General features: G+C 45.0%; 1 protein-coding gene across 2 annotated transcripts in view; it reads right to left on the bottom strand.

Moving 5' to 3' along the window:
* The window catches only part of TXNRD1 (thioredoxin reductase 1), a 34,600-nt gene extending 21,306 nt beyond the window's left edge, over window positions 1-13,294 (bottom strand). Inside the window, exons 1-6 of one of the 2 annotated variants that reach the window (XM_083401273.1) lie at window positions 13,149-13,294; window positions 6,750-6,869; window positions 3,156-3,228; window positions 1,603-1,722; window positions 739-884; window positions 419-534 (exon numbers count right to left, since the gene is read on the bottom strand). In XM_083401273.1, coding sequence (XP_083257399.1) covers window positions 419-534; window positions 739-884; window positions 1,603-1,722; window positions 3,156-3,228; window positions 6,750-6,869; window positions 13,149-13,217 — 644 coding nt within the window. In that variant the 5' untranslated portion in view covers window positions 13,218-13,294. Of the gene's footprint in view, window positions 1-418; window positions 535-738; window positions 885-1,602; window positions 1,723-3,155; window positions 3,229-6,749; window positions 10,487-10,859; window positions 11,895-13,148 lie in introns of those variants that run through there. The other variant, XM_083401274.1, reaches the window with a different exon arrangement.
* Window positions 13,295-13,304: the final 10 nt, after the last annotated feature.

Raw genomic sequence — 13,304 nt, forward strand, 5'->3', positions numbered from 1 at the left:
GCCTCCAGTCTTAAGAGTTACATATGAAGAAGCTCAAATCTCTTTTGACTGGCTGTATATTTTCCACAGAGAAGGAAGTGGAGAAGAGGCATTTGCTATGCAAACAAGCCCTCCTGTCACCATAGATCTTACACATGCCAAGAAATCGAAACCAAAGCAAGAATGGCTCGTCACCTGAAAATTGATATTTTGTCCAAGGAGGAAAGGAGATACGAGTTTTAAGTGGCTGGCTGTTCTGACACAAAAGTGCTTTTAAGCAAGCAATACATATGTGAAAACTGATGCTGTGCCACTTCAAAACTCTATGTTTGAATCAACCCAGAATCACTTCACTCATAACACCTGACACTTACTTTGAGTGACAGCGGGCACTTCCCCCAGGACATACAATAAGACACATTTTAACGGGTTATCTCACCTGGTGATGCAATATTCTTCATCTCCAGGGATGCCCAGATAACGGGGCCTCTCTCCAGTGGCAATCAGAAATCTTTCTGCTGTGTAAAACTTCTGTACTCCTTTGTTATTTGTTGCCTATAAATAAAAATGCCAGCAATTTTTAGCTGTAAAAGCCTGTGGCTGTGAGCTCTCATTCCATGAAGCCAGAGGAGGATGGGAGATGTTGCTGGAGGCCAAATGCTCTGGGCTAGCAGCCAGATCTAGCGGGATTTCTTCATTTGAAGCAGACCACCCAACCTTCCCCAGGAAAAGAAGGATAAAGGCGGCCATTTCCATTACCTTAATTTTGTGCGGCCCGACAAACTCTCCATAAGCATTTTCGTATGTGACTTTATTCTCTCGGAGGGAAACCCTGTAGCCCCAGTTCAGAGAGCCAATATAATTCTGAACTGCTTCAGTCATGGTATCCCAGCTGTGATTTATGGCTGAGGATTTAAAAACAAAACAAAAGTTAGATGACAGTTCAGTCCTCAGCTTCCCAAGGCTTTCATTTTCCATTAGCATGCTACGCAATAACAGACACACCTGATGCACGGCTGTGTCTCTCCTATTTATAATTAATTCAATTCCCCAAGGTTTGTGGACACTGCACGGATTAACAATGTGGGTGAGTGTGGTCCAGCGTATTTTGCAGGTGCTGCTGCATAATGCTCTGAAATTATCCTTTAGAGTGGAAGGTCTTATACACGCAGGACTCATGTTTGCTTTGCTATTATCACTGCTAATATGAACATCTGATCAGTCTTCTGATACTCCACTTGGTGTCTCCAGCTTTTAGGCAGATAAAATATGTAATCACAATAAAAACTCCTACAACAGCCTTCCTCAACCTAGTTTTAACTACAGCACCTTTCAGCCACAGTGAATGTGGCTTATGGCCAGGGATTGAGGGAATTGTAGTACAGTATTTATAAAAAATAAATCTGTAAGGCACCAGGTTGGGGGAAGGCTATCTGGGAATGCCCAAACAGTGTATAAATTTCGGAGTGTGTGTGTGTGTGTGTGTTTGTACAAAGAAGACCTCCATCCCTTTGACTCCTGTTCCCCACCAATGGTCTCTCTACACCCTCCACTCAGGTTAAACTTCCTAAGAGCAACACAGATTACACAGCCAACAGACAACATGAGATTCTCTGTCTATACCTTTGTCATCCAGCTGCCACCCAAACTTGGGCGCATCCTTTATGGCTTGCCCAAGCAAAGCCGTCTGGTGCATCAGCTTCTTTGGAATGCATCCTACATTGACGCAGGTTCCTCCGAGACCTGCAAAAGAAAGGCAACCTGATGAACTTCACACGGCAACTCATTATGACAGGACCACCCAGTCATTCAGTATGGCATTCAAATTGACCAGCTGTATAACTATTGGTCCGTAGGTCATTGGCTGTAGTCAGACTGCTTCTTGAAGGCCTTTAAACAGGGAAGTTGGCCCATTCTGTCAGAGCATCCAGTCCTTCCTCTGTAACAGCAATCAGAGTCCTGCCTTCCCCAGGGCAACTGGAAAAACATTATTGATCTGGATTTTTATTTCTGCAGTGTATGTATCGGGGGTGGCGGGGAGGCAGATATGGAAGTCAGGGACAAGCAAAGCGGTTTGAAGCCTATGTGACTGGTGCAACAAGGCCACCCAATTTTTCAGGGGGAAATGGGCCCAATTTTGTCTTCCCTCACCCTTCAGACACAGCAGCCAAGGACACTCTGGCTTAAAGGAAATACATGGATGATCCCTGTTGCCCCGAAACTCCAGCAAGATAGGAAAGAGGCATGTCTCATGAGGAGACAGTCTGCTTTGCATCAAGAAGGTGCCAGATTCAATCCTGAAAGCCTGGAGAGCCACTGCCTGTCAGTGTAGACAAGGCTGACCTAACTGGACCCATGGTCTAACTCAGTATAAGGCAACTTCCAACATTCATTCCACAAAAAGCCAGGGCTGCATTAGGCAGTGGATGAAGCATCTTCATCATTTTCAGACAAAGAAAATGGAAGGCAAAGGACTCTGTAGCTGCTGCAACAAGATCCAAATGTCACTTCCCCAAGTGAGCATGCTAGCTGCAGGGAAACTGTGATCCTATGCGTTGATTTTTTATTTTATTTTAGTAAGATGGGTCCTGCAAGGCACTTGTCTTCCCTGGGTAGAATCTCAGCAGTAAAAATGGTACTGCTGCCAAAATTAAACATTTCTATTTCAGTCTTTAGCCATCAAAATATCAAATCAGCAAATAGCTACAAAGGGCAAACATATATGTTAACCATATATTAATATATATTGAAGGGCAAAAAGCTGACTTGTGCACTGTACGAAGTAGTACTTTATATGTTATGTGCCTTGCTTCTCTAGGCAATCATATTCAAGGGTTAGGACAGGGGAGAAACAATGCAACATGTACTACGGTGTCCAAGATTGGAAGAAAATGCCAGCTTTGAATGGATGTCTTTATAATAATACAATAGTAATTATCACTGTTATTAGATTCCTATACCATCTTTCCTCCAAGGTGGCGTACACACTTATCCCCTTCCCTTATTTTATGCTCACAACAACCCTGTGAGGTAGGTGACTTGCTCAAGGTCACACAGTGAGCTTCAGGGCTGAGTGGGAATTTGAGCCCTGGTCTCCCAGGTCCTAGTCAAACACTCCAAGAACTATGCCACACTAGTTTCCCTAAAGTAGCGAAGGCTGAGAACCATTTACTTACCCCATCTTGTTCCCAAAGGAGTAGGGACAACAAAATCCAGAACTAAGACCTTCTTGCCAAGTTTGGCAGCTTCCTGGAAATCAAACAAAAAAACAACCACAGCTGAAAATCTGCACTCTAAGTAATGGTGGCCAAGTTGTAAAAAATAATAATAACTGCTTTATTATGAATTTGGGGGATCAATATCTAGTGTTCACAAAGAGCAATCTTTCTTCCCAAGTGGGTTACAAATTGATGTGGCAATCAAACGTCCTGTTATAACCGGAAAAAACAAATGGTCCAACACATTTTGAATTTGCCTGAAGTCTTTTAGCACATTCTTGGGAGGGGCTTTCCAGGACAACTTCCTTCAATCCTGCCATCTTTCATGACGAAAGGCAAGATTGGATTTTTCACGACAATTACTACAGTCATGAGAAAAACACCACTTAGCTGAATGCCACAGGCGCAAAAGGAGGAAGGGAAGGGTGAATGTAACAACACAAACTTTAATTAAATGCTGGAAGATAATTTGGCTGCTCAAATTCCCACAACTCTGTCAAATGATGGGGATGGCCCTCAAGACTTCTGGATCACAGGGCATTTTAAATGACGATACTTCTTAAAATTAGCTTTATTGCCATGCAACAAGTGATGTGTTTGTCAAGTGCTGCTGGCATGTGAACCCGGCCTTCGCCCCCAGCCATGGCCTGCATCTTAAGCATTCCAAAGCAGATCATTATGGGTGAATACACTAAATGCAAGGATGAGTCCCCAGACGCTGGCTGCGCCGCAGAACTGAGTATGGGCCAAATCACATGTTACATTATTCACACTTTTCTTAAAGCATGCTTTAGCTGGCTCCTGGGCTCTGATCTAGAATGTGTTCCTAGATTGGGAAACAGTTGCTCAATGAACCCTCAACACCACCCCTCCCCGGAGTACAATTTGTGCCTAAAAGGGAAAATAGTTGTGTGGGGCAGGATTCTGGGACAGAAAACTGGCCCTAGGCACCAATGCAGACTGAAGAACACCTTCATTGCCAGGTTCCCACAGCTTTAGTTTGAAGAAAAAGCAAAGCAGCTAAATTAAACATGCTTTTAAAAAAAGTATCAACAGTACAAGGTGTATTTTGGCTTTGAACTTCCAATTCTGGCTGGGTGTATCGAAGTGGCAAATCTAACACCCACCAGCATTCATGGGCAGCTACCAGGACACCAGCTCCTTGGCAGGGTCCACTACCACTGTCTCCCCTGGGCAGCCAAGTCACTTACCACAGGGGATGTCAACTGTCGGCCATTTTATTCTTCTGCTTTGGCCCCAACATAGCCCTGCTCAGAGGAATTGTGGGAAACTAAGATGGCGGGTGGCTCTCATCAAGTTGGTACAGATAGCAGCACTGCTGCTGCCACTGACCACCACCACATAAGCCCAGCAGGAGGCACCCAGATGCAGGAGCAGGCCCATCAGATGGCCTTTGCACCTGGAGCCAGCACAACTCATCGCCCAGTAATGGCTGCTGCAGCCAAACGCCAGGGGGGTGGGATCCCCTGCTGAAAAGAGGTTGGGGTGTGTCAGGGGTTCCAAATGTCAAAAGGGTGGCCATTTGAGTTGCCGCAGCACTAACAAATTTATTGTAGCATAAACTCTTCCGAGACAGAGCACTGCTTTGTCAGGTGCATGAAGGATTATGCTCAGTTGTGCACAGAAGAAGAAGAAGTAGAAGAGGAGGAGTTTGGACTTGATATCCTGCCTTTCACTCCCCCTAAGGAGTCTCAAAGTGGCTAACATTCTCCTTTCCCTTCCTCTCCCACAACAAACACTCTGTGAGGTGAGTGGGGCTGAGAGACTTCAGAGAAGTGTGACTGGCCCAAGGTCACCCAGCAGCTGCAAGTGAAGGAGCAGGGAAGCAAACCCGATTCACCAGATTACGAGTCCACCGCTCTTAACCACTACACCACACTGGCTCAGCAGGAAGCGGCGGCAAGCACAGGGGAATGCTACTACAAAGTGAAGTCAGGAGGCTCCCTACTGCAACAGAAGGGTGTTGCCGTTTCACTGTACAGAACGCAAATGCAAGATCCGAATAATAGAAGATCCGATCAGAAAGGGTGTGTGACACCCACTCCCTACTGATAACCAATTGATAAAATATAAACACCAAAAGGGAGACAATTGCTTTCTGTAAGTGAGCTGGCCCAGGCCTGCAAAAGCCAAACTGATCCCAACCAACTCTGACTGATACTGTCAAAGCTGCAAATGAATTCTAACTCAACTTCATTAGGAAGCTTCCTTGGAAACTTTTCCCCAAGTTTGGAAGCCTTCAAATGTGGTACAGAGTGTTCAGGGACACTGAAATGCTCTCCCACTTCTTTCCTCCCTGAGTGTTGCCAGTTTTAATCCATCATCTGTGATTCTGGGGAAAGACTCATGTCTGAAATCCTGGAGAGTCACTGCCAGAAGTAGAAAATGTAAAGCTAGGTGGTCAATATCAGGCAGATTCTCACATTCCTATAATTCTCTCTCTAGTGCTACAGCTTTATCATTCAACTCACAGTAGGAACTAGAAAAAGCATACTAACTACTTTGCTGACATGGGTATGAAACATTTGCTTGCTTTCTCCCTAAATAGGTGGCCTTTTCTTGTCCGCTGTTGCCTTCTCCTTTTCCCAAATTCATTATCAAGAACTCTAGTGCTCAAGCTGGTGATTAAGCACGGCCTATTTTAGATGGCAGGCACCACTCATCAGTACATTACATACTTGTGCTCCCAACTGCAGAACCATCATTTGTCTGCAAAAGGAGCAAAGCCCAACAATTTAAATAAGGCACTCACACTTTAGTGTAGTTAATCACCAGCCTGTTTTTTAAGCCACTGACCACATCAGGTATATCAGAGCTCTAGAATGGCAGGAGCATCTTCTTGGAGGACCAAGATGCATAAACACCATCTAATTATTCCTGGAGATGATGATCAAAGGAAGCAGAGAAGAGAAAAGAGGAAGGAGATAGAGGCCCATCTGCACTATACATTTAAAGCAGTATCATACCACTTTAAACAGTCATGGCTTCCTCCAAAGACTTCTGGAAATTGTAGTTTGCTATGGATGCCAAGAGTTGTTAGTAGAGCCTTATTCCCCTCACAGAGGTACAATTCCCAGAATTCCCTGGGAAGAGGGACTGACTGTACACCATTCTGGGATACAGTCTCTGCCCAATTATTAAGAGCAACGGGATAGAATGGACTCCAGACGAAAAACCTGGTCAGTAGAAATGTTTCCAGAAAAAGGGGGTTCCAGGTCCATTCTAGAAGGTGGTTCTAAAACAGATCAGTGATGTTCCCAGGCTAGAAGTTGCCTTGCAAATCCAAGAAGCCTCTAGAGGAGGAAGGAGCTGCATTTGTCATCAATCCTTTTGCAATACTAATGTTAGAGTGTGCACAGAGAATCGTATCTGCACAAGGCTGTTTTGCATATGGACAGAATGGATTGCAAAATCTTTTTCTGACACTGGGATCTCACTCCTACAGCTTAGACAGAGTGGATCCATTCTTGGAGTAGGACCAAGCTCTGGTTGGCTAGACTGCTTTCATGACCACACTTCTACTTATCATACCTTGGAAGCTGCAAGTCCACCTGAGCCCCCTCCAATAACTATCAGGTCGTAGTCGTAAGAAGGTACCAGTGCTTGTCCATTCACATCCAGAAGCTTTTTCAGGGTTCGTTCATGGTGTGCCTAAACAAGAGAAAAATAAATGTGTCCATTAAAATGAGCCCAGGATAGCTTGGTACTATGAATCAAATGACAGGAAAAAATATTATGGCAAGGGGGGAATCATATGGGGAGAATAAGGTGCACTGGTAGTGTTTAGCAACACAATGCGAGCTGCCTTATACCAAAACAGACCACTGAACCATCTAGCTCAGTGTTATCTACACCAGGTGTGAACCACTTTGTTTTTTAGTAGCATCTTGAGGTCCACCAAGGAGAGCCAATTGCCTACTGCACCATTCTGAACCATTCACAGGGGATGACTAGAATCTGAATTATCGCAGACCTGGGATGCTAATATGGTTAAGAGAAAAAACCTCAGTAGTGATTGTTAGCTATATAAACCCAATCTCTTTCCTTAAGCCACTGCGGCTGTTTGTCCTTGCTGATAACACTGCTGTGGTGATTACAAGGCCTACAAAAGTAACAGCAACAAATCGTCCAAGCTACAAATGTTAAAACCATGACTATATCCAGGAGTGGCGCTTTAAACATCACTGACTACCTTGCCCCCCAACTTCCCCCCCCCCGCATCATGTACTAGCAACTGCAGAGATTGTAAGAAAAGAGGCACCCATTGTCTGAATTATCAAATTCGGAATCAAAATTCTCCTGCAGGAAATTTGTTGCCTGTATTGTGGGTGACTGGTTGCATCTGCCATCCCCTTTTGTAAAATTTAATAGCTTGTTCCTACTCTCCGCTTTCCACAATTTGCTATGTGTGTTACTTGGGGCTGGTGTTGCTGAGCAATGGATGATTTGGCAGTAGGGCAGCTGGCTGGTTTGATTATCTTCTATCCTGCTCTAATCCTAGAAATCTATGAAAGGAAAAGTGAGAGTCCATAGTCAAGTGAATGGAAACATCCTGGAAAAGGGGTGTCCACCTTTTGCCTGGAATCCTGCTAGAAATTGAAAATATCTTGGAGAAATCCCAGTTTACTACAAGGTAAAGATATTTATATCTGATCGGAATCTTTGCTTTACTAAAGTTAGGCACACCCACAATTGTGAAGAGAAGTGAAATAACAACTTTACATCAATCTTCCCCCCATGGTGGGGCAGAAGTAGAGGAAAGGATTGAATCTGCCCCATCTCCCCACTCCCTTTTACAACCTCCCTCAGCTACTTTTGCTTAAGTAAATAAGTAAATAAAGTCACAGGGAAAGACTGCAACTCACAACTAGTTAGGACTTAATTTCATTTTAGAACTTCCTCCTGCAAAACTATAAAGAGAACCTGTAAAATGTTAAAGTCGCCCTGTTTAAATAGCAGTTTTGCTGCCCCACTGTCTCTATAGCCAATGCTACACTTCTCATAAATATCCATGCCGCCAAATAATTAACAAACCTGAATTGCCTGTTCACTGGCATGGGGATCATATTTGCATGAAACTCTCTTTCACTCACAGGTTAATAGCTGTAGACACAAGGCACAGAGACAAATGTACCGACTGCAACCCTGAACCCATCTCTTTGGCATGCACATAAAAAAGCCCGATCAGCTTTCCTGGAAAGGATGGGCAGGGTTTGGCAAGGCACCAAGCTGCTTGTTGCAGAAGCAGCCGTCATTATGTGAGATGCAGCCCCACTGGTCAACTGAAAAGGCACAGCTCTGTTCAGCTGCAAATAACGATTTGCATAAGTACACCCTAGAAGAACCAATCAAAAGCCTGCCCTTTTGTATGCATGCATTTCCTCTACACCAGTTTCGGTGCATGCTCCAGAAATACAGATAAAAATCAAATCATACTGTGCCACAGCCCAGAAGAATTGGACCGGTAAACTATGATTAGCAGCCATTATCCTCCGGTAATGATTATCTAAATTTCACAAATGCATTTTGACAGCTGGGGTTGGCAAAACACATTCTCTATCCCTCCACTCCGTTTAAAGTCATTGTATCAAAAATTCACAAGGCCTAAACTTCACCAGGAGCAAAAACTGGCACAGCACTCTCCCGCCTCTGGATAAAACGTTTCCGCTACCATTGACCTTGGTGGTACAAGAGGATCTCAAGAGCAGATATAAGTCAAATTAGAGCAGTTCCAGAGGGCCTTGACTTTTGGAAATGAGAGCATTCCGATTTATTTATTCTACTCTTCTTAACAAGGTATTTATTTATTAATTAGAAATATACATATATATACTGTTTTCCATTTATTATGTATGCATCTAAAAGTGCTTCATAAAATGCATAAAAGCATGAAATTAGCAGCTGTTAAAAATGTCCAGAGATCCCCCTCCAGATGTCCTTTAAATTGGGCAGCCATGAGATTTGTGCTCTCAATACTGTTCCCACCTGCAAAAGGTTTTATTTTGGGAGGCAGGGGGAGAGATAGGGTTGTATCCAATGCCAGTACAACTCAGAGTAGACCCTTTGAAGTAATTAGACATGATTAACTTAGGCTTATTAATGGGCCTACTGGTCAGTAATCACACAGCTCACAGATGGAGTTAACTCTACATTAGCAAGAAGACAATTTCCACAGGCCTAATGAGCAGAGCAGCTCATTCTCAGTGTTCTTCCTCCATGAAAATCCCACCCTCCTGCTTCAGCTTCTACCTCTTATTCTGGACTTCTCTCTACCACAGACTCTCCCAGCTCACTAAGCCCTGCTACCTCTTCAGCTTCCAACACCACCTCTTCCCAGTCTTCTCCCTCTAACCACTCAATTGAGGTCCCACCACCAGTCCCTGGGCTCCAAGCCTTCTTCCCTTGGCGATTCCCCAGCTGGTTCCTTCCATCATTCTTCTGCATCCAACCAGTCCCTGACACAAAACTTCATTTCCCGAAGCCTCCTACTGAAATACTGCAACTTTTTATGCCACAAATGTCCGAGTTTTGTCCCACTTTCGCCCTCCCAGATGGCAATGCATAAGAACATAAGAAGAGCCAGCAGGATCAGGCCAGTGGCCCATCTTAGTCCAGCATCCTGTTCTCACTGTGGCCAACCAGTTGCTTGTGGGAAGCCTGAAAGCACTCTGCCCACCTGCAATGCCACCTGCATTGTTTAACTGTGTGCTTTGCCAATGCACTGAGGAAGTATCTTTTTTTAAAAAAAGAGAATGTCGTACAGACAGCCCAATGTAAGTCCACCACTAATGCACTATTACTGTGTCCGTGACATGTCACAGATTATACCTGCAAAACAAAAACACCACTCTGGAGTAGCACACATCATTTCAGCAACCACAGCAACCATAATGGGAAGGAAACCCTCCACAATTCCATATAAAGGACCTTTGTGTTCCCCCTTGGTATTTTCTGGCTGTTGATATTAACTGTCAGAAAACACCAAGGAAACAGAAAGGTTCTTCATGTACTTAGAAGCAACAATACAAATATAATAAGACAAATGGAAATATGAGAAGCACTGAAAGGAAACAGCAGAATGAGCTACACAAGAGGGAGAAAAGGGTACGAATAGTTAAAAAGACAGGGAGACTAAGAATTTGCCTGGCGTCTAATTGCCTGGCACTGGCATCTAAAAGCCACAGATTAAGTCACAAGCCTGCTTCTTTTGGGGAAGGAATCCCAATAACTGGGACACCATAGATGAAACAAGTCCTATTTCTGATCACCTAGCAGCTTATCAGGGACGTGGGTGGCGCTGTGGGTTAAAGCCTCAGCACCTAGGACTTGCCAATTGAAAGGTTGGCGGTTCAAATCCCTGCGGCGGGGTGCGTTCCCGTCGTTCGGTCCCAGCGCCTGCCAACTTAGCAGTTCAAAAGCACCCTCGGGTGCAAGTAGATAAATAGGGACTGCTTACCAGCGGGAAGGTAAACGGCCTTCCGTGTGCTGCGCTGGCTCGCCAGATGCAGCTTGTCACGCTGGCCACGTGACCCGGAAGTGTCTTCAGACAGCGCTGGCTCCCGGACTTTAGAGTGAGATGAGCGCACAACCCTAGAGTCTGGCAAGACTGGCCCGTACAGGCAGGGGTACCTTTACCTTTACTTAGCAGCTTATCACAGGACCAGCATGAACTGGAAAGTCTTCACATATGATTTCCAGTGAAGCATGCGGGAAGGTCCCAAAGGAAACCCTTTCCCCAGATCACTTCCTGTACTCCTAAGTGAACACTACACTACAGCACTGCAAACACCAGGAACAGGAAATGGGACGAGATCACAATGCTTGCCCTCGTGCTTTGATCATCATACTTTTCAAGTCAGAAGGGAAGTATGTGGGAGGATATGGCAGGGCCTTTTCTGTTGAAGCTCCTACTCTGAGGTGCACCATTTGCTCCAGACCAAACTTGATTTGTGTTTTTGTTCGTTTGTTTTGGGACACAACACAAAACCTCTATTTTCAAAAGACCTATGAGAAAACTGCTGTGAAAAGGGCTGCTTTTCATATGGGCTGCCTTGCATAATTTTCAAGTGACTTTAAAACGTGTTTATTGCAAAATAAATTGTGTGCGCTCTCCTGTTACTTGTAAGGCACGTGAAGCACTTGTTGCTTGGAAATTCTGAACACTGGTACCATTAATAAACTGACATTGCTGACTCTTTGGGTGAATGGTGGGCACAAATGGAATATGGCGCTTCTTTCTGAATGCTTTTAACCTATGACTTTTGAACTCACAGCTTTCAGCGCAGAAGCAAGTCACAGGGGTGAGCAGCCTGAGGCCCTCAATGTAATTTAGGACTCAAATTCCCATCAGTTACAGGCCAGCAACATATGTAGAAATCTAGGTTCAGATTTCTAATCAGCTATGAAGCTCAATGAGCATCACCATCTCTCAGCCTGATGCACCCCACAAGGTTATTGTGAAACCAAAATGGTGCTTCAATTTCTTTGGGGAAAGCATGGGTTCAAAGCGTAGGAAATATGGTAATTATCATTCAGCGATCTGTAATCTGATGGAATGCAAATACTTCCAATCGCAGGAAGAAGTCTAGCACAGCTGCCTGAGTGGCCTCAGAATTCCCCTTCAGATCTTTGTGATGAATATAGGCATGTTTGAAGCAAAACTGGCCTTAACAGAAACTTAAAAACAAACAAACACCTGGTTATTTGTCATTTGCAGATATTATACAGAACAGGAACAGATTAACTTCCCTCCCACCCACCCCTAGAGGAACATATTAATACATGAGATGTAACACAATTGTAGTCATAATCACCCTAAAAAAAGAAAAAGATGTTCGTCCGCAGCCTGCAATGTGTTGCTGGTGGCCGATAGCCATGTTCCTTTGTGTACGCATATGCAATAGTCAAACCATTGTTTTCTAGAAACTGTCTCTTGTTAACAGGAACTCCGAGGGCCCGGCTTACCTGCACACCCCTTCTCCACTCTAAGCCCTCAAGTGTTCACCCTGAACAGACCTAAAGTCTTGGATGAAAATGCTCCTACCCTTGACTGCAAGGCAAGTCAGAGATGAACTTACTGCCAACTGTGCTCTCTACTGCACAGGTCTATCTACTCCCTGGCCAGATCTCTGTACTTCGCCCATTTCCTGCAATTTATATCCCACCTTTCCTCCAGGGAGTTTAAAGTGGTATGCATGGTTCCTCCCTCCCCGCTTTATCCTCAAAACAACCGTGGGAAATAATGCCTGGCTCCAGGAGATCACCCAATGAGCTTCATGGCTGCCCAGGTCCTCATCCAATCCCTACTCTATCACCCCACACAGACTAGAGCAGGCATAGGCAAACTCGGCCCTCCAGATGTTTGGGACTACAAATCCCATCATCCCTAGCTAACGAGACCGGTGGTCAGGGATGATGGGAGTTGTAGTCCCAAAACATCTGGAGGGCCGAGTTTGCCTATGCCTGGACTTAGAGGGATATTAAATTTAAACTACAGCACGGGGACGGCGGCATTCCAATGCACTATTCTATCAGGACGCCTCCCTTTCAAAGCCACGCTGCTTTTTAAAAAATAAGTGTTATCGGAAGATTCAACTCTTCCCCTTTTCCCGCCCCATATGCTCCGAAGTGCCCGCGAGAAAATCTAAGACCAAAACACAGGAAGAACGAAGCAAACGGTGCTTGAGGCTTTCCCTTCTTTGTGGGGGAGGGAAACCAAGACTTACAGCGCAATCCCATGCACGTTTACTCAGAAGCAAGCTTCCCGCCCGCCAAGTTCAGTGCACGATCCCATGCAAATTTACTCACGAACAAGCCCCACGGATTTCAGTGGGCCTTTAACTCCTGGGTAGGGGAGGGTTAGAGCACTGCTTTAAACGGGCGTTTAAGGACGCCGGTGAGAGCTTTGTTTTGTTTCCAGCCGTTTCCTACCTTCCCAGTCTTGTCTTGGCCTCCGATCTGGTTCTGTCGGACGAAGACGACCGGCACCGACGGCTCCATGGCGACTTCCAGGACCGCGACTCTCAGCAGCGGCGCATCTTCTGCAAAGGGGAAGAAAGGAGAAGCACGCCGCGTGCGCGAGGAACG

The sequence above is a fragment of the Podarcis tiliguerta genome (assembly GCF_965153285.1).
Source record: "Podarcis tiliguerta genome assembly, chromosome: 10".
NCBI lineage: Eukaryota > Metazoa > Chordata > Lepidosauria > Squamata > Lacertidae > Podarcis > Podarcis tiliguerta.